At 58.0% G+C, this 20,379-nt stretch overlaps 1 protein-coding gene across 1 annotated transcript; it reads right to left on the bottom strand.

The window, feature by feature from the left end:
- Positions 1–296: 296 nt before the first annotated feature.
- On the bottom strand, positions 297–18,486 carry LOC119109238 (E3 ubiquitin-protein ligase MIB2-like). The gene is given in 22 exon segments (XM_037232831.1): positions 297–628; positions 1,483–1,624; positions 1,983–2,165; positions 2,230–2,260; positions 2,855–2,885; positions 3,100–3,183; positions 3,993–4,074; positions 4,688–4,862; positions 5,157–5,260; positions 5,611–5,677; positions 5,679–5,768; positions 6,678–6,833; positions 7,714–7,872; positions 8,145–8,278; positions 9,339–9,510; positions 10,323–10,535; positions 10,906–11,040; positions 11,574–11,761; positions 15,053–15,159; positions 15,695–15,866; positions 16,180–16,413; positions 18,390–18,486. Coding segments are annotated over 21 exon segments (2,889 nt in total). The 5' UTR covers positions 16,412–16,413; positions 18,390–18,486; the 3' UTR covers positions 297–396.
- Between the last annotated feature and the right edge of the window lie 1,893 nt (positions 18,487–20,379).

The raw sequence follows: 20,379 nt of genomic DNA, 5'->3' as shown, positions 1-20,379 counted from the left end.
ACGCGTCGAGGATAGTGCGACGTGTTCGGACAGCACGGCGGTGTGCCGTGCGCCCCGCATGCATCCGACACGAAGCAACAGGCGCGGACGTCCCCCAGCACGTCCAGACTGCCACCAAGGCGCCGGCCAGCTGGGCGCGGACGACGGCCGCCAGCCTCTGTGACGCGCAGCACGCCTTGCCGTCGGCTGGGACGGGGCCGCGTCACAGCTGTCCGGCCAGAGCGGAAACTGCTGCCGTCCAAAGCTCCCCTCCCCCCCCCTCCCCCCCCAGCCCTCCCCTCCTCCCATCAGTCACAAGAGTCCCCGTGACTCAACGCCGCGCGAGCATGCGGCAGTCGCGTGCGCGGCCAGCCCCAGCGCGACGACCGGAGCACCCGGTGGCGCGGCGCTGGCCGCTCAGTAGATGTTGATCTTCTGCGTGATGGCTTTGCGGCACATGTGGCAATTCTGCAGCGCGTGCGCACAGACCGCGCACGCGCCGTGACCGCACAGGAACACGACGTTGCGACGGCCTCTCCATGCAGATCGAACAGCCGTGGACCTCCTCAATTTCGGCGATCTTCGTCTCCAGGTAACGCAGGCGTTCGGAGCTCGGCGCCCGAACCGCGCGATGCCAGCACGTTCCCGTCTGTAAACGGAACGTCTGCGTGACAGCCTGGCGACGGGGCGGTTGCAGCGCAACTCTCAGCGCGACTCTCACCTATCCCGCCGGATGCAGAACCTAGTCCCCGCCACACATCCACAACGGCCGCCCCGATTTTGTCGTCAATATCGCGATCACCGAGACCTAGAAGAGTGTTCAACGCACCGAATGGATGAAATTGGCAAAACGAAAACAGGACCCCAAGATACACAGCGAACCACGAAATAAGCACACAACACACACCAGACGCAGCGACTGCCGCAGCCCCATTCCCATTAGGTTTGGCTGGAATGAACACGTTCTCTCCCGGACCAGCTTCAGCGATACCAGCATTTTTCCAAAAGCGCAAAAAGAAAGGGCACGTCATACTCGCCTGTTAGGCGGTTTCAGACGCAGCGATGCGGTAAACAGGAGAAGAAAAGAGCGAAGGTGGCCAACACCGCAGTACAAGTGCTACGTAACTCGAATGACGTGTCTGCCAAGAACTTCGCGCACCGTGTTAGAGGTAAGCTATCCGCATACGGTCCGCGATAGCACTGAAACACGCGAAGCAGATATGCGCATCTGTACCACACTCGAGAAGGTCGGATAACCACATCCGGACTTCTCGGAACGAGAACATGTCTTCTTCCCTTCTACAAACAGCCAGCATTTAGAACAGCACCCCAGGCTCATAACGCTTCGACCGACGCGAAACGTTCGAAAATAGTCTTCCACGCACCGGTGTAGGGATCAACTTAACTGATAACCACGATCCCCGCGATGCATCATCGCCAGGACAGCGGTGACCGCGGACATCCAGCGCCCCGACGGCGGTCCGGCGCGTCCCCCTCACCTGCCGTCTTTTTGGCGGGGTGATGGCCGTCTGGCAGCGGACGCACTTCTTCATGCGGGCGCAGCAGATGTTGCAGGTAACGCGGTGTCCGCACGGCTCGAACTCGACGCAGGCAGGCAGCTCGCAGCACACCCATGCCACGACTCCTGGCGGAGGCGACCGTCACGGTTACCGGCGCCGGCCACCGGACCCGTCCAACACAATGCCGACGATGCGCCCTCTGGAACGCCAGTGAATCGAACGCGAGAGTGGATAGCTTCCGAAAGTACGCCGCGCATGCAACCATGCTTGACCTCTGAAATGCTTCCATCCCTCGGGCTGGGATGAAAAGCGGACGCACGTAAGTCATATATATATATATATATATATATATATATATATATATATATATCATGGTCACAGATAAGATGTAGTAACGCTCAATAGCTTACAAGTTAAGAAATGAGTAGTATAACTTCCCACCGTATGACCTTTCAACGACGGGCACTGGGAACCGGAGCACACCTGAGTTACAAGAGCGATACTCGCCGTCGCCTGCCGGGTCCACAAAAGCAAGCCCAGCTGGCACGATCGGTCCCACCTCATCACTATCCAGCTTGAGTTTGGCTGTCTTTTCGGCGAGCGAGGCGACCGCGGCGGCGCTCTGCTCTTCCGGCGACTGCGACGGGCTGGTGGCGGTGGCGGTGGCTGCCGCAGCAGCCGGCTCCCGGGTCAGGTCAGACAGCGACGGTAGCTCCAGTTTGAGGCTCACACTGCGGGCACGGGCCAGGCTGAGGCTCACACTGTGGGCACGGGTCAGGCTGAGGCTCACACTGGGGGCACGGGTCAGGCTGAGGCTCACACTGTGGGCGGGTCAGGCTGAGGCTCACACTGTGGGCACGGGTCAGGCTGAGGCTCACACTGCGGGGACGGGTCAGGCTGAGGCTCACACTGTGGGCACGGGTCAGGCTGAGGCTCACACTGGGGCACGGGTCAGGCTGAGGCTCACGCTGTGGGCACGGGTCAGGCTGAGGCTCACACTGCGGGCGCGGGTCAGGCTGAGGCTCACGCTGTGGGCACGGGTCAGGCTGAGGCTCACACTGTGGGCACGGGTCAGGCTGAGGCTCACACTGTGGGCACGGGTCAGGCTGAGGCTCACACTGGGACGGGTCAGGCTGAGGCTCACACTGCGGGCACGGGTCAGGCTGAGGCTCACACTGTGGGCACGGGTCAGGCTGAGGCTTACACTGCGGGGACGGGTCAGGCTGAGGCTCACACTGTGGGCACGGGTCAAGGCTGAGGCTCACACTGCTGGCACGGGTCAGGCTGAGGCTCACACTGGTGGGCACGGGTCAGGCTGAGGCTCACACTGCGGCACGGGTCAGGCTGAGACTCACACTGTGGGCACGGGCCATGCTGAGGCTCACACTGCGGGCACGGGTCAGGCTGAGGCTCACGCTGTGGGGCACGGGTCAGGCTGAGGCTCACACTGCGGGGCACGGGTCAGGCTGAGGCTCACGCTGTGGGCACGGGTCAGACTGAGGCTCACACTGTGGGCAACGGGTCAGGCTGAGGCTCACACTGCGGGGCACGGGTCAGGCTGAGGCTCAACCTGCGGGGCACGGGTCAGACTGAGGCTCACACTGTGGGCACGGTCAGGCTGAGGCTCATACTGTGGCACGGGTCGTGCTGAACCTCTGCGGGCACGGGCGCACACTGGCCCCCACTGTGAAACGCCAACGAAACCGGCTCACGCTGCAGACATGGGGCAGACGGTAGACTGCGGACCGTGCTGGTCGGCACGGATGGCCAGCACTGTGGCTGTTTGGCGGACTCTGGCCCACGCTGTGGATACTGGGGGAAGGCGGGGGGGGGGGGGGGGAGGGCGACTTGTGCTCACACTACGACATTTATCGGGATTACACTGGAGCGGCGCTGATGTATGACTCGGGCTGTCCTTCACTACCACTTCTCACCACCCGCGCCTGTGCCTTTTGGCCACATTCACAAACGGTATTCATTTCGGGGGATTCGCGGCTGGTTGTCCTAAATTCCATTGCTATCTGCGGCGTAAAATTTACCGTGTTTCGACGTAAGCGCTGCTGCCGCCGTCGGCTTTTCCGCAGCTGCTTCAAACTGACCATGTGTTGTTATTTCTGTCAACATGTCCGTCCCGGCAGTGTTGTGGATGACGTTGTCGCGCCTCAAGCGCTCGTCGCGCTTGATCAGGGCACTGCCTGCCCACACACGCTGCTCGGGTAGGCCGCAGCTCGTCATGGGCCCGGCCTGCGCTGCTGGAGAGCCGCTGCAAGGCGGTGCCAGCATACGCACATGCGCTGCTCCAAGCACCATTGCGCAGCAGCATACCCACCTCCCCTATGTGTCACTGCAGGATGCTGCGACGTACCTACCCCCGCTGCCATCAGCAGCGCGACAGGACGGCAGCTCTCACCTGCGCTGCGCTGAGTACCATTGCACGATTTCGGCGAACTTCCTGTCGCCGCCACGGAGGATCGTCTCCAGCGGCGTCCCTACCCTTCTTGTTGGTGCACCTCGAGCGGCGCGCCTTCCAGCGCCAGGTAGCAGGCCATCGCCTGGACAAGGCTGACCTCAGAACCTGCGGCCACCGCCAGCACGGTGTCACCGGACAGACAGGCATGCAGCCGCGCTCACTCACGTGCACAGCTACACATTACTTAGTTCCCGGGGAAAGAAATCCATGCTATGGGCAAGAAGTCCAAGGCCAGAGGAAACGGGTCGAAGTCAGACACTCTTTCATTCAAAAAACCAGAGAAGGCCTACAGACGCAAGCATGGTCACCCAGATGCCAGTGGCACCACCCCGCACAATTGATTGACACCATCAGTGTCGGCCAAAAGTCACGGCCACAACACAGGTCAGAGTGGCCAAATGTGCATCAAGGCCAGAACCCGCGTACAAGGCAGCGCAACCTCACTCCTATGCGCATAACAGGGCGGCGCGTGCACGTCACGGCCTGCCCTTCACTCGACATCGTCGAGCCCGTGCGCGCACAGAGCACAGCTCGTCATAACCGTGGCACCAACAGCCGCGACGGACCAACCGAGCGCCTCGGCGAGGACCCCACACACGGACCCGAGCTGACTCGGTCCTCGTCTCCGGCGACTGACACCACCACCCCGACCACCGCCGCCGAGCCCGAGTGACGGCCCGACTGACGAGCCTCGCCCCGCCCCGGCCGGCCGACTGACCCTGCGTGGCGAGGTGCGCCTTGATGCCGTGAATGAGCGGCGCCTCGCCGGGCCGAACCTCGACGGCCGCGGCCAGCTTGAGGCCGGCCAGGTGCAGCGGCGTGTCCCCGTCCTCGTCGGCCAGCAGCACGGACGCTCCACGGCTTATCAGGTACTCCACGATGCCCAGGTGTAGCTGGCGACGGAGCGCGCGCGCGCGCGACAACGTGAATGTGGCGGACAGGGCAGCAAAGCAGAGCACGCAAGACCGGACAATGAGCTTTAGGGCACGCCGACGCCAGACGTGATATGACACTCACGTCAGAAGCTAGCGACAAACTGTACATATGTGACAGGCAGACCTCTCCGGAAGTGATCAATTCCACTAGCTATAAATCCGCACGCCTGTTCGCTTCACCACACTCATGCCGCTGCGCCGCCGGCGCTGGTCACACCCGCTGGGCGCCTCGCGGACGGCTCGGCGGCTGACCTGGGAGACGGCCAGCAGCAGCGGCGTCTGGCGCCGGTTGTTGACGGCGTCCAGGCAGCACCCGCTCTGCGTGACCAGCGTCTCGACCAACGGCCGCGTGGCCGTTCAGGCAGGCCAAGTGCAGGGCCGTGAAGCCGTCCTCCTTCCGCATGTCGGCCGCGTTGCGGGAAGCGCGCCAGCAGCTTCTCCACGGCGCTGCCGCACGCGACGGGGGCGCGTCAGCTGGCCGCGGCACCTCGAACACGACGCGGCATGCCACGAGCGCCAGCACATTGGCTCCTCCACCGCGCCCATGGGCCAATGGGGGCCAGCTCAGATACCGGGGCAGGGCAGGGCGTCTGAGCTTGCGTGCTTATCGACGGACGTTCATCACAGTGAGCAGGGTCTGGATCATCAGCCACACATTTCAACGAGCACGTCAGCGGCGTCCGCCCACTAGGTCCCCCGCACTCACAAGTTATTGCCTTCAGGGCGGGGTCGTGATGCAGCACATTGAAGCCTCGCTTGTTCTTGATCTTGAAAGTCCAGCGCCGGCACGTTACCGAGCAGCTCGATGATCTCCAGGTTGTCTTTTCCGATGGCGTCGTGGAGGGCAGTGTCGCCGTACATGTCCTGCAAGGCCGGCCATCTGACGTGAACGCGCCGGACGGCAGTAGTCGAGCCGTGAACAGCCCATCCCATCGCAGCAATCAAGCCGCTATGTGCCGTAACACGGTGAAGTCCCAAAACGAGTGGTAACGATCGACACCGTAATGAACAGACTCGCGGGGAAGTGTGTCAACAGTGTCTACAGCAGTTTACGAAGAATCAGGCGATCAGACAGGAAGTAAATTAAAGGCCGTCTTCAACAGCCACCAAACAACGCTACTCTAGACCCAACACTGCTGTTTACATGTTACAAAGCTTCACTAGCGCACACTGGCAATTGCTATTCAAGGTCGGTCAGCAGCAGACTGCTATAACCCGTCCAGCTTACAAAGACGGCTCGCCAAAGGTGGTCGCTGCCGTTATTTGATTGAACGAAGGGCGGCATTCATTAACAAGTCAAGCCATTAACGGCAAATCATTAGCGCCAAAACTCTCTAGCCGATTTCTGCGCGGGGGGGGGGGGAGCATTCAACTCTTGGCCAGAAACCCAGGCTCAAATAGCACACCTCATGGATGTGAGGCTAACGCCCTCCAATCCAATCCAACAACAAGGGAAAACTGAACTTCCCTTCAGCTGACAGGCAGACACGCTAACCCTGGCCCCCTTCCCCTCCAGGCACAGCCCGGGAATCCAGCAACAATACCAAGCCCGGCAGGAGACCGCACCAACTGGACAACTGCTATACCAGCCGAGTGATGACCGGATCGATCCAGGTAGGCAAACAGCTAGAGCAAACAGTTTGTCCCCTCCTGGCTACATGGGAGCGGGAGGGGGGGAGGGGAGGCTGGACCTGTCTTGCGTTGCATGGGAAACAGTTTGTCCCCTGCCTGCAACGATTTCCCCTTCCAAGCATGGGAATTGGCTCAACCCACCTGTAGGTTGGGGTCGCATCCTGCCTTAACCAGCACGCGCACGCAGCCCACATGCTGTTTGTTGACCGACACGTGCAGAGCCGAACACTGGCCCCGGTTGGTGGCGTTGACATCGCAGCTCTTTCGGATGAGCAGCTCCATGATCTCGGCTGGTTCCTGGCGGCCGGGCACAGACAGATCAGCTCTCAGACACATCCCGGCGGCACCGACAGTCAGCTCCAGACACACCGCCGGCACCGACAGTCAGCTCAACACTACGGCGGCACCGACGTCGGCTCAGACACACCCCGGCGACAACCGACAGTCAGGCTCAGACAACACCCCCGGCGGCACCGACAGTCAGCTCAGACACACCCCGCCGGCACCGACAGTCAGCTCAGACACACCCCGCCGGCACCGACAGTCAGCTCAGACACTATGGCGGCAACCGACGGTCGGCTCAGACACACCCCGGCGACACCGACAGTCGGTACAGACCACGCTCCGGACTGGTCACTTCAGCTGCAGCTGACTGCTGGCTCAGACACAGACACTTCAGCGGCACCGACTGCCGGCTCAGACACACTCCGGCGGCACCGACTGCCGGCTCAGACACACTCCGGCGGCACCGACTGCCGGCTCAGACACACTCCGGCGGCACCGACTGCCGGCTCAGACACACTCCGGCGCGGCACCGATGCCGGCTCAGACACACCGGGGTACAGACTGCTCACACACACTCCGGGGACCGACAGCCGGCTCAGACATACTCCGACAGAAGAGCACTGAACAGCGCCTCAGCAAAAATGTTTTCATTCTATAGATGGCTCTCATCTACGGCAGCCGTCTGGCAACCGACGGTCGAAAGCATGACAGCGGGGTGAGGTGTTCGGCGAGCGTCTGTGTGACGCTACGAATGAAACCCAAATATCGACAGCCAAATCCACTACTCCGAGGCATGTCCATGGGGGGGGGGGGGGGGGCGCAATATTCGGCACGCCAGGGCCTCAACCCCGAAACTGCGGGGCCGCGCGTGCGCGCGCGTCGGCGCCCGGGCCGGCCAGTACCCGAAGGCGGAGTAGTGCAGCGGTGTGTCGCCGTCGTCGTCGGTGGCGGCCACGCTGGCCTGGCGGTGTAGCAGCAGCCGCACCGTCTCCATGTGGCCCTGGTGGCAGGCCAGCTGCAGCGCAGTGCGGCCGCTGCTCTTGCAGTCCACCTGAGCCGCGCACCGAGACACACGCTGTAGACGGCGCTCGGGCCGGCGCGGCACGGCCCACGACAGCCCGATCGGCAGACCGCAAGCCCTAGAACAGCCACTGCTCCGCGAGAACGCACACGGAGAGGAACAAAGCCTTCGGACTAAATCGGCATCGGTATATAACACACCATGCCCCCAGCAGTGCCAAACAGCACATCCAGACCGGATGGCACAGTCCCCCAAACCGGCCCGCCCAGCGTCCGCCGGGCCTGACGGGCGGCGGCGCGCACCTTGTCGCGCTGCTTCTCCAGCCACTGCCGCACGGCCTCGGTGCGGCCCTGGGCGGCGTCCCGCACCAGCCGGTCGGCCAGCGACGTCTCCTTGTGCTGCTCCAGGAAGCTGCTGATGAACGATACCAGGGCGCCTGCGGCATCGGGGCCCAGCGGTCATGGGACGTCGGCACGAGACGCGAGGCGCACGTATGCGAAAGTCAGCACGTCGAGTCGGCAGCAGGGTAACCGCATGGGTCCCTGGCGGTACAGGGGTACTGCCGGTGACAGAGCCGCTGGGCTGTGTTAAAGTCCGGTCGTCACGTCTGGGTGCGACCACATAAAAACACCGCACTAAACACACGGCGATGCGATCGCTGAACAAGGCGCCAGAGGGTGCACCTGGGCACCTCAAGCATACAATTGGCAGTCCACTTCGACTAAGTTCCACATGGTTAGTTAAAGCTAAACCAGATTCGGATATGGCAGCAAACATAACCCCGAGCACGGTTAACAAATCAGTTTGAAAAGGCCAATTGGACTATCTCGTTGCAAGAGTCACGGCAGAACCTTTGCTCAGGGATACCGTTTTGAATCTCACATTTTTATACAAAATAAGGTACAAACGAGCTCTTATATGGTTTAGGAAGGCAGCAATTTGGCCACAGCATATCAGTGCATTTCGGCCGCACATGAAAAAAGTAAAGGTATATTTGTTGGGGGAAAGCTGTTTGATGATTGCAATGAACGAAACGGATGAAAAAAACAGCAAAATATATATTTCAGGGGAAAATGTGAAGGGTTCAAAGCAACACTTTGGGAAGAACGGTTTTACAACGCGTTTCCGGCATGTCTGAGTTCGGTCACTTACGTGTGAAGCGAAGTTCGATTAAAACGCGGCAATCACTTTTAAAACACTGAAGACTGGCACCCGTGCTGGCACTAGTGGAACCTTGGGCATCGTGTGCTGCTAACGCGTCCTGGCACTAGCGGAACCTTGGACATGGTATGCTGCTAACGCGTGCTGGCATCGAAGCCACTGCTGGTACAAATCTCTGGGACAGAAAAAGTCGCCTCTTCACGACGGCTTACGTGGACGCCTTGCAGTGCTTACTGCACGCCACCCACACAGCAGACAATCAGCTAACAAAGCGAGCCGGCGCGTGCCGCTGCAGGCCGCCTCGTGCGACAGGCCGCCGCCGGCGTCTCGCTCACCGGGCTGGTCGTCCCTGTCGCGGCTGCGCATCGAGTTGGGGTCGGCGGTCGGCGGGCCCGGACACAGCGGGCTCACGCACATCGGGTTGATGGTCCACGTCTGGCCGTCCACGCTGACGCGCAGGTCGCCGTCCGCGTAGATCTTGGTGATCTGGCCCGTCTTGCCGAGACACTGGCGGCGGCGGGCGGCGGCGGCGGTGGCGCCACGGTTAGGGGCCGCTCTGGTCTGCGGCTCGGCAGACCGCGCGGCGACGCTCGACGACACGGCGCTGCATTACGTCACTGCTCACGTGCGAAAGGTCGGGTATATAATATGCACCCCCCTACACGCAGACATTAAACACTTGAACGGACGAACGACTCGTCAAATCTGACATGCACTAGCAATGACTCCCACTGGTCGCAGCTCGCGGGCGTTTCAGTATTTGGCCACTTGGGAGCCGGGGATGCCGATATTTTTTCCTGCTATAACACTTTGGGGTTCACCGCCCGTTGCCCTCCCTTGCTCAAAATCTGGCCACTCCTGCAACGCGCCGGGAGGTCAACCCAGAATCTAAGCGCCTCAGGCATAATAAATGGGCCGGACAGGTCAGATGTTCTGGGCTCGGGGTTAAAGGGCAACGGATTAGCGCCTACGAACGGCGTGCAGAGACCGCCACAGAGCCAGGGCAATGGTAGCACGAAATTCTACGTACATGCTAGATGACTTATGGAAGCGCTGCGGCCAGCCCTTCTGCTCCAAAAAGCAATGCACAGCACGCTGGCGCCAATACACAGCACGATGGTGCCAATGCACATCACGCTGGCGCCAACGCACAGCACGCCTGGTGCCAACGCACAGAACGTTGGCGCAATACACAGCACGCTGGTGCCCATACACGGCACGCTGGCGCCCATGCACAGTACGTTGGCGTCCATGCCCAGCGCGCTGCATAGCCGCCAAGCCTGCACGCTGGCGCCCGCCGTCCGCGTCGTGACACTCACGGCCTTCATCATGTCACTCCACTCGCCGTGGCCCTTCTGCAAGAGTCGGACGCGCGCCGCGTCCTCCAGCACGCGCACCGTGTCGCCCACGGCCAGCGGGCTGACGCGCACCAGCGCCGCCGGGTTGATAGTCCAGCGCGTGCCGTTGCTGTACTGCACGCGAATGTCGCCGCGGTCCGTGATGCGGTGCACCACTCCCGCCTGGCCGATGAACTGCGAGAGGAGGGAGACGCCAGCGGGTCAGGCTCAGGCGGCGCGCGCGCCGTGTCCACACAGGGAATTGGGCCCGGCGGGTTGCGCTGTAGCTGGGCGATCGGTTGGTACGGCGCCGCCAGCACAGCGTCCAGACATGCGGCTTTGTGGGTCTCCGACGACTTGTACAGACCCGACAGCCAGCACAGTGATCCGATCCGGATACGTGGCGCATGTGCAGCACCGCAGCAGATATGATTCGCGACTTGGGCCTGCCAGTCGAGAAGAGAGCACAGCTCCAAACGAGACGTACCCGACCGAAAGCACAGATGCCCACGCCACGTTAACGAGCGCAGCAGCCGCTCCTTCTGCCAGCCGGAGGTCCACTCACGTCCATCATGCGCGGGTTCCAGCCGCCGTGGCCCTCCTGTGCCGCTTGCAGGGCGGCGGCGTCGCCGGCCACCTGGACCCGGTCTCCCATTGAGAAGACTCGCGCTGGCCGGGTCGGCGGCGCCGGCGTCGGCGCCGGTCGCAGCGCGCCCGCGGCGCCCTCGGCGGCGGGCCGGCGCTGGCGGCACGCGGCCTGCCGACAGCCGAGCGGGCGCGGTCACGGGCCCAGCGCTCCGCCTCGGCTCGCCGCCCAGCCGCCCAGCACGGCCGCCACGGCCACGCTCACCGCGTCCACGGGGTGGGCCAGCACAAAACGCGCGCAGTAACTCATACAGAGTCCAAAACATGCCGCAATGTACGCGTTTTCTCACATCCTGCTGTGTATGACACAAAGTATTCGCCATCATCACAAAGGAGACTAAACTAAGGCAACGGGCAAGAAGAACGCCGCAGTGTCTTAAAGCGCGAGCCCCATCCGGAACGACGCAAGTAACGAGCATGTCATCTCAGCAGCAGCCGGCACAAACGCAGCAGGCGAAGCCGGCAAGCTCGCCCAACGGAGCACGACGGGCACGTCTCAACGGAGCTGGGACACAGACCCCTGGCGGGCGTGAACACGCGGCGGCCGGAGGCTGCTGCCCGCACGCGGCGCGGCCTCTCACCCAGCGCCGGCAGGTGATCCAGGTAGCAGGGGCCGCCGCCCGCCTCGCCGTTGGTCACGTGCATGAGGTCGACCTTGCCCTGGTGGCCGAGCCGGTACACGTTGGGCACGCCCGTCACCCACGAGACGTTGGCCACCGAGCGGCCCGACTCGTTGTCCCAGCCGTGGATGTCCGTCACGCGGCCCACCTTATTGCCTGGAGGGCACGTGGCAGTCGGGTCAGGTCGGGTCAGGTCAGGTCAGGTCAGGTAAGCGTACCGGACCCCGTGACATAGTGAAAGGTCACCGTTGGAATGTGCAATGGTATTGGTCAAGCAAGTGGACTACAATTGAAGATTAAAACGGCCGGCACGGCCAGAGGAACGACGATGAGATGTCACCCGGTATTTGCTCGCTGTCAGTGCCATATGCTTATACAGCATTCTGTGGACTAATATGTACGACATCACGTCTATCACATCCCGGGCATGTGGTGCACGAACACGATGTGCTGCCAAAAATAAGAATGTGCAAGTGCAACTACCTCGAGATGACGACACTAGTAATATTCCACCACGAACCAACCATAGAAGGGCATAATCGCTACGAACGTAACATATGACGGGTATGGGCGACATCAGTAGACAACCTCACATGATGCGACCCAGTACTTCCACGGGACTTTGTCTTATCAAGAGAGCAGTAAAGCCTCATGCGTGTCAACCACGCTTGCATATGACCCCAGCTCATGTGGCACAGGGCCATCCAGGGAGCAAAATGTCTCACGATGTAAAGACTAAAACCATTCCCGTAACCAATCCTGATGTACAGAGAGGCGACGCCCCTCCCTCCCCCCCCCCCCCCCCCCCCTCTTCAACCCCGAGATAAAGGCCTGCTTAATGTCTGACTCAAGCTTCTATCAGTTAACTCTGTAGCCCCAGCACAGTTGCGGTCTAAACCACAGGACGACCTGTGACTCATACAGATACACTCTGTACGCCCCACACAGCTGCAGCCTGAGCCACAGGACGACCTGTAACTCATACAGATACACTCTGTACGCCCCACACACCTGCAGCCTAAACCACAGGACGACCTGTAACTCATACAGATACACTCTGTACGCCCCACACAGCTGCAGCCTGAGCCACAGGACGACCTGTAACTCATACAGATACACTCTGTACGCCCCACACAGCTGCAGCCTAAACCACAGGACGACCTGTAACTCATACAGATACACTCTGTACGCCCCACACAGCTGCAGCCTGAGCCACAGGACGACCTGTAACTCATACAGATACACTCTGTACGCCCCACACAGCTGCAGCCTAAACCACAGGACGACCTGTAACTCATACAGATACACTCTGTATGCCCCACACAGCTGCAGCCTGAGCCACAGGACGACCTGTAACTCATACAGATACACTCTGTATGCCCCACGTAGCTGCAGCCTGAGCCGCAGGACGACCTGTGACTCATATGGATACACTCTGTATGCCCCACACAGCTGCAGCCTGAGCCACAGGACGACCTGTAACTCATACAGATACACTCTGTACACCCTGCACAGCTGCAGCCTGAGCCGCAGGACGACCTGTGACTCATATGGATACACTCTGTATGCCCCACACAGCTGCAGCCTGAGCCACAGGACGACCTGTGACTCATATGGATACACTCTGTATGCCCCACACAGCTGCAGCCTAAACCACAGGACGACCTGTAACTCATACAGATACACTCTGTATGCCCCACACAGCTGCAGCCTAAACCACAGGACGACCTGTAACTCATACAGATACACTCTGTACACCCTGCACAGCTGCAGCCTGAGCCACAGGACGACCTGTGACTCATACAGATACACTCTGTATGCCCCACACAGCTGCAGCCTAAACCACAGGACGACCTGTGACTCATACAGATACACTCTGTATGTCCCACACAGCTGCAGCCTGAGCCACAGGACGACCTGTGACTCATACAGATACACTCTGTATGCCCCATACAGCTGCAGCCTGAGCCGCAGGACGACCTGTAACTCATACAGATACACTCTGTATGCCCCACACAGCTGCAGCCTGAGCCGCAGGACGACCTGTGACTCATACAGATACACTCTGTATGCCCCACGTAGCTGCAGCCTGAGCCGCAGGACGACCTGTAACTCATACAGATACACTCTGTATGCCCCATACAGCTGCAGCCTGAGCCGCAGGACGACCTGTAACTCATACAGATACACTCTGTATGCCCACACAGCTGCAGCCTGAGCCACAGGACGACCTGTGACTCATACAGATACACTCTGTACACCCTGCACAGCTGCAGCCTGAGCCGCAGGACGACCTGTGACTCATACAGATACACTCTGTATGCCCCACGTAGCTGCAGCCTGAGCCACAGGACGACCTGTAACTCATACAGATACACTCTGTATGCCCCACACAGCTGCAGCCTGAGCCACAGGACGACCTGTGACTCATACAGATACACTCTGTACACCCTGCACAGCTGCAGCCTGAGCCGCAGGACGACCTGTGACTCATACAGATACACTCTGTATGCCCCACGTAGCTGCAGCCTGAGCCGCAGGACGACCTGTAACTCATACAGATACACTCTGTATGCCCCACACAGCTGCAGCCTGAGCCGCAGGACGACCTGTGACTCATACAGATACACTCTGTATGCCCCACGTAGCTGCAGCCTGAGCCGCAGGACGACCTGTGACTCATACAGATACACTCTGTACACCCTGCACAGCTGCAGCCTGAGCCGCAGGACGACCTGTGACTCATACAGATACACTCTGTACGCCCCACACAGCTGCAGCCTAAACCACAGGACGACCTGTAACTCATACAGATACACTCTGTATGCCCCACACAGCTGCAGCCTGAGCCACAGGACGACCTGTGACTCATATGGATACACTCTGTATGCCCCACACAGCTGCAGCCTAAACCACAGGACGACCTGTGACTCATACAGATACACTCTGTACACCCTGCACAGCTGCAGCCAAAGCCACAGGACGACCTGTGACTCATATGGATACACTGTATGCCCTGCACAGCTGCAGCCAAAGCCACAGGACGACCTGTGACTCATATGGATACACTGTATGCCCTGCACAGCTGCAGCCAAAGCCACAGGACGACCTGTGACTCATATGGATACACTGTATGCCCCACACAGCTGCAGCCTGAGCCACAGGACGATCCATGACTCATACAGATATACTCTGTATGTCCCACACAGCTGCTGCCTGAGCCACAGGACGACCTGTAACTCATGCAGATTCCAGTCATCCTTCCTGGTACTGTTTACATACCCTGCCTAGTGCTCCCCACCCAGATCTCCGACTCCCAGCATGCAGAGTCATGGTCTCCCCACTCACAGCACGTACCTCCCTGGCCTCCCCACTCCCAGCACGTATCGTCCTGGTCTCCCGACTCCCAGCACGCGCAATGCTGGTCCCCCAACCCACAGCACGTACCGTCCTGGTCTCCCCACTCCCAGTCCACGCCTCGCACCACCTTGGCGTTGGTGAAGATGCCCTTGAGTTGATGTTTGGTGCTGTCTCGGCGACACGGCACCTCAACACTGTGGCGACACAGGCCCCCTCGGTCAGCACAGGCCAGCAGGCAGAGCGACAGTGTGTAGCACTCCTGGACTTGCGCAAGTGGCATTCATGTTTTGCAATCGACAGCGCACTCCTGAAAGTGGATTCATCACGATTACGTTACTCACACAATTGGGAGTTTAAAGAAAAACAGAGTAAGAAGACAATAATGGCCTGTAACGGGCCTAGCCTGGTGATGATTAGGTTTGAATTGGTCAAGTTAAACCCAAAAGCTGAGAAAATAACGCGGAACGACAGTACGACAGCCATGCTCATTCCAAAACGCTATACAATGTTACCAACCAAACCTCGTAAATGTGGGACTTGGAAATACTGATACCGTCTTTTTCAGCTGCTCAGGTTTCATCGGCGCCTCTTGCCCGACAACTTGAAACAAAAATGTATGCAGTACCTTTGCTGTTGGGTATTGGTGGATATCTGTCATGCTATCCCTGAGCAAATGCTGCGCCCCATGAGGCATGGGGTCTCCTCCGCGCCGCGCGGGACCATCCTCACCCGGGCAGCGTGGACCGCTCGAAGCGCACGCAGGGGTGGCTGGTGTCGTGTCGGTCCTGCATGTAGCAGGGCGTGCAGAGGTCCAGCTCCGGGCAGACGGCGCAGCGCCAGCGCATGCCGCGAATGTTGCGCTCCTTGCAGCCGGCGCACACCGTCTGCGGGTGGTGCACGCCTGCGCACGCGCACCGGGACGGGTCAGAGGGCGGGCCGCGCCGGCGCTGGCCCCCGGCGGCGCACGACGCGTGGCCACACCGGGTGACTGATGAGCTCGTGTTAGAGCCGCCGACAGACTGAATGCAAAACCGCCAGGGCCATCAGCGAGATGGGCATGGAGCTAGATTCGCACGTCTTGAAAGCGAGCTGGGACTATGCATGCAGAAATGGGAAAGACAGAGCTTATTTCCCTGCCGCTAAGCATGACCACCACAGGATATCGCCACCATTCGCAGCCTATCGCCTCACTGCGGAGCTACCAAACCACCCACCAGCCGCCGCCGAGTCGAACACGCAGAGGTCATGTGCGTTCTGGTAACCGACGCGGTAGTTGGTCTTGTTGCCAGAGTCCCAGATGACGACGACCGTCTTGTCGGGTGTGGTGACGCTGTTGCTGCCACCCACCTCGACGACAGTACCCGTGTGGCCGAGCCCGCCGTCCTGAGCGCCCCAGTTCCAGTCGGGGCCGCGCACCACGCGCAGCCCTACCTCCACCACGCTCATGGCTGGAAATCGAGGGCAGGGTCAGTTCACCACCTTCACCATGTTCATGGCTGCCTACAGAGGGAAGGGGCAGCCCCCGCCTCAACCACACTCACACTAATGGCCCATAACAGAGGGTGGAGTTCAGTCCCACCTCCATCATTGAATGATTTAGGATCTTACGTGAACTGGCTGTCCCAGCCATATGGTGCCCATCCACCTTCACCATGTGCATGACTGACAGCAAAAGGCATTATTGGTCCCACCTTCCCTACATCCATGGATAATGACAGAGAAGCATATCAGCGCAAACTCCACTATGTGCATGGTTGACAGCAGGATTATGTGCCATACTGGGACAGGGCAATGCACATTATGAGATAAGCCACACCATGAAGTAAGCAGATCCAAAATGACTTGGCCTAAGAAGAGGTTCAAAATGCAGCATGAGCTTCTACAAGAAAGGGAAATAAGGGAAAGCAATCTTTTTACAAGGGAAAACAATTTTTGTGCCTTTCACAAATAGTCATTGGGGCCGAAATTTTTGTTTGGATACACAATGCGTCAAGTATTGTTTTTTGTACATCAACAGCACCTGATTCTGACCATGAGTAAGATCCCTGAAATAATGGCCCATTGATTCTGACCATACATATGGTCCCTGAAACAGTGCCCCCCTGATTCTGATGCCTGATTCTGAGAATGATTGAGGCTATCAGCAAACTGGATCTCATTATGACACTGAGTGAATAACACTAAGTCCATATGAACATTAGTTATCCGGAAGTTATGTAGCTCCATCAGCCTGGTGTTTTTGACAAGACAATTTTGACAAAATAGATCAAGGTGCCGACATACAAAGGTACCGATGTAAGCATATTGGTAATTATATGTGAATTATGCAATTCAATCAAGCAAAAAACTTGGATTTGTCTAACTCATCCTGTTTTTACAAATTGTCATAAGATATATACCACCAGGGCCTTGCAGAGGAGTGAAACCAACTGAAAGGCATGAAAAAGCTTGTTGTCAGCAACATATAAGGCAATCTGAACAACATCTACCTGGAAGGCATGCTAGTATCACATCAGGAAAAAGGCAATGTCATCCTACTGAAATCAGCCTAGAGTACAACATGCTAGAGCCCAATTCAACAAAATAAAGGCAACAAAACTACATAGCTGAAAGCCCACTATATCATTAACACTAGCCATCTCACACACAACAAATCATGTTTTCCTGATGTACCACAACCACCTCAAAACCTGAACCCATCCATATTGTCAATTAAAACTCCCCAGTTTTAGTAGGCTAAAGGTCAGCAGCCATTACTCCAAGCATATGTATGGATCTGGAAAGTTGAGCCTGTTACCAAACTCATACAAACAGGATACTCTGATGTGTTGATGCCCGAGTGCTTATCGCAGGGGCTCCAAAGGATTACAGGCTTCCTTCCTCTGTGTCTGGTATCATTTCTGTGATGATAATAATCACATTGCCTTCAATCAGTGTTTGGGGCATTGGAAACATTTACCCAAACAGTCAAACTTTCTGAGTAGGCCAAATATGAGAAGACATTGTTCAGACACAACTTCATCAATGACTTAGCAGCTTTGGCACAAGTGTGCGACTTAGAATCTTTTATCCCACAGCATCTTTAAAGAATTATACAGTGTCTTATCAAAAGTCTAGCTCCTGGCACAAAGCATAGTTTGTAGTTCAAAGTTCAATGCAAGCATTCACCTTAATGCACATTGCACACACACTACCCAGTTTGTCTTAGCCTCCGTGTTTGGGCAGAAACGGGGCAGGATTGTCAGACCACTGTAAATGCTGATAACTTTCTAACACAGCTTCGCGAACTCTTCCGGAATCTGCCCGCAACCAGGAAGCGTAGAAGCCTTGAAGTCTAAGCTGGACCTCCCATGAAGCACCAAGGTCCTTGCAGTAAGTAGTCCTAAGTTCCTTACATCAGCAAATATAAACGGGCGCGACACACCTCACCCGTAAAACGACAGCGGAACAGCACCGTCGGGGCACCTGTATAATCGCGACAGTTCCAGGGCCTGGCCACAGCTTGTCACACTGCTTTACGGGCCAAGGTCAAAATCTCAACCAAAACAAAAGCGCGGCGAATGTAGCGCGGTTGGACACAACTGCACAGCTACATTAGTCATCCTTTGCAGCAGTGGGGTTTCCGAATAGGTTGAATGGTGGGTTCCAACCGGACTGTAGGTGACTCTCGGAAATTGGGTACAATCGCACATCCAGGTCACACAGCACAACGGCAGTGGCAAATCCAGGACTTTGTTGCGGAGGCGGGACAGTTACATTTTTGATGTTTTGGGCCCGCTTTAAAAAAGAAATCCTCGCATTCCGGCCATTCAGTTTCGAGATTCTTGTGCGCTATTTGCTATACAGAAAACCAGGGGGTTGCTGCGCATGATCTTTACCATAAGTCGGGGCTTCACACAGGGGTGGATCCAGAGGGGGGGGGGGAGCACGGGCCATGGCCCCCCTTGGGCCCGAAGGGTTCCATTGGCTCCGGTGAGGCTCCATAATCGGGAAACGAGTTGGAGTTTTTTTAGCAAAACGCAACAAAACTGAGTATCTCTGGACTTTTAGGCGGCCAAAAACAGTTGTGAGCAAAAGTGAAGGGCCTACGAAAAATCAAAAAAGAAATCAATGATCGGAAAAGTTGTGAACTGGAACTTTAAGCCCCATTACACTGTCTAGGAACCGCACGCTGTTTCCGAAGGACCTATATGCCCACTTGCAGGATCATTTCGATCGCTAAGGAGCATTTCATGTTGCCCTTCATTTATTTGCACTTGCTCGGAGGGCCCCGCGCTGTTGTTGGGGCCCTTTCTGTAAGCGTACCGGGGCACTCTTGTCACTCACGGGCCCTTCCACGGATTCTTTTCATTCGCCAGAAAGGCTCTGTCAGCTATAGCCGAGGCATTTTCGGCTGCTCAGGGGCCCGTTACGTGGGCCTCGGTTAACCTACCGACACACTTGGAATACCCTCATGAGCCCTCCACGTTGGTTTAGAGCGTTTCCAATTCTTTGTCGCTTGCTTAGAGACCTACACTCTCGTCGGGGGCCCATCTGGTGGGCTGCTTGGGCACACCCAGTCGTTCGTGACCCTCCACACTGGGTCTTGGGTGCTTCTTCTCTGAATAGGGGGCCCTACGCTCTTGTGGGGCCTATCTGATAATCTGTTCGGGCACATTCTGCACCGGGTTTTCTCTGTTCTGCACCGGGTTTTGGGTACTTCTTATCCGAATGCAAGGCCTTACGCTCCTGTCGGAGCCCCTTCTGATAAGATGTTCGGGCCCATTCGATCGTGGGGGACCTCTACATCTGGTTTGGATACTTCCTTTTTTAATGGAGGGCCCTCCGCACTTTTTGGGGGTCCTATCTGTTAACCTGCCCTGGCGCATTCGATTATTCGGGATCGTCTGCATTGTGTCTTGGGTATTTCATACTTGAACGGAAGGCCTACACCCTTGCCGGGGCCCCATCTGTTAACCGGCTCGGGCACGCTCGAATATCCGGGGGCCCTCCACATAGTGTCTTGGGTACCTCCTATCTGAATGGAGGGCCCTACGTACTTGTCGGGAACCCCATCTGTTCGCCGCTTATGCCACACTGGATTGTCCGAGGGCCCTGCACATTGGGTTGTGGTGTTTGATCTTAAGACCCTACACTCCTGTCTGGGCCACCTGAGAAGCTGCTCGGGTACACTCCATCTTTCGGGGGCCCTCCGCACTGGGTTTCAGGTACTTCTTATTTGAACGGAGGGCCCCACGTTCTTCCTGGGCCCCTTTTGATAAGCTGTTTGGGCACATTTTATCACTCTGGTGCCATTCACATAAGGTCTACGGTGCTTCCCATTCTAATGGAGGGTCCTACGGTCTTGTTGAGAGCTCTATTTGTTAACCTGCTCGGGACACTCGATCATTCGGGGGCACTCTTCATCGGGTTTT

The sequence above is a fragment of the Pollicipes pollicipes genome, unplaced genomic scaffold, assembly GCF_011947565.3.
Source record: "Pollicipes pollicipes isolate AB1234 unplaced genomic scaffold, Ppol_2.1 Scaffold_7231;HRSCAF=8579_pilon_pilon_pilon, whole genome shotgun sequence".
NCBI classification, from domain to species: domain Eukaryota; kingdom Metazoa; phylum Arthropoda; class Thecostraca; order Pollicipedomorpha; family Pollicipedidae; genus Pollicipes; species Pollicipes pollicipes.
The sequence above is the reverse complement of the archived record's forward strand: the minus strand, read 5'-3'. Positions and strand labels throughout refer to the sequence as shown.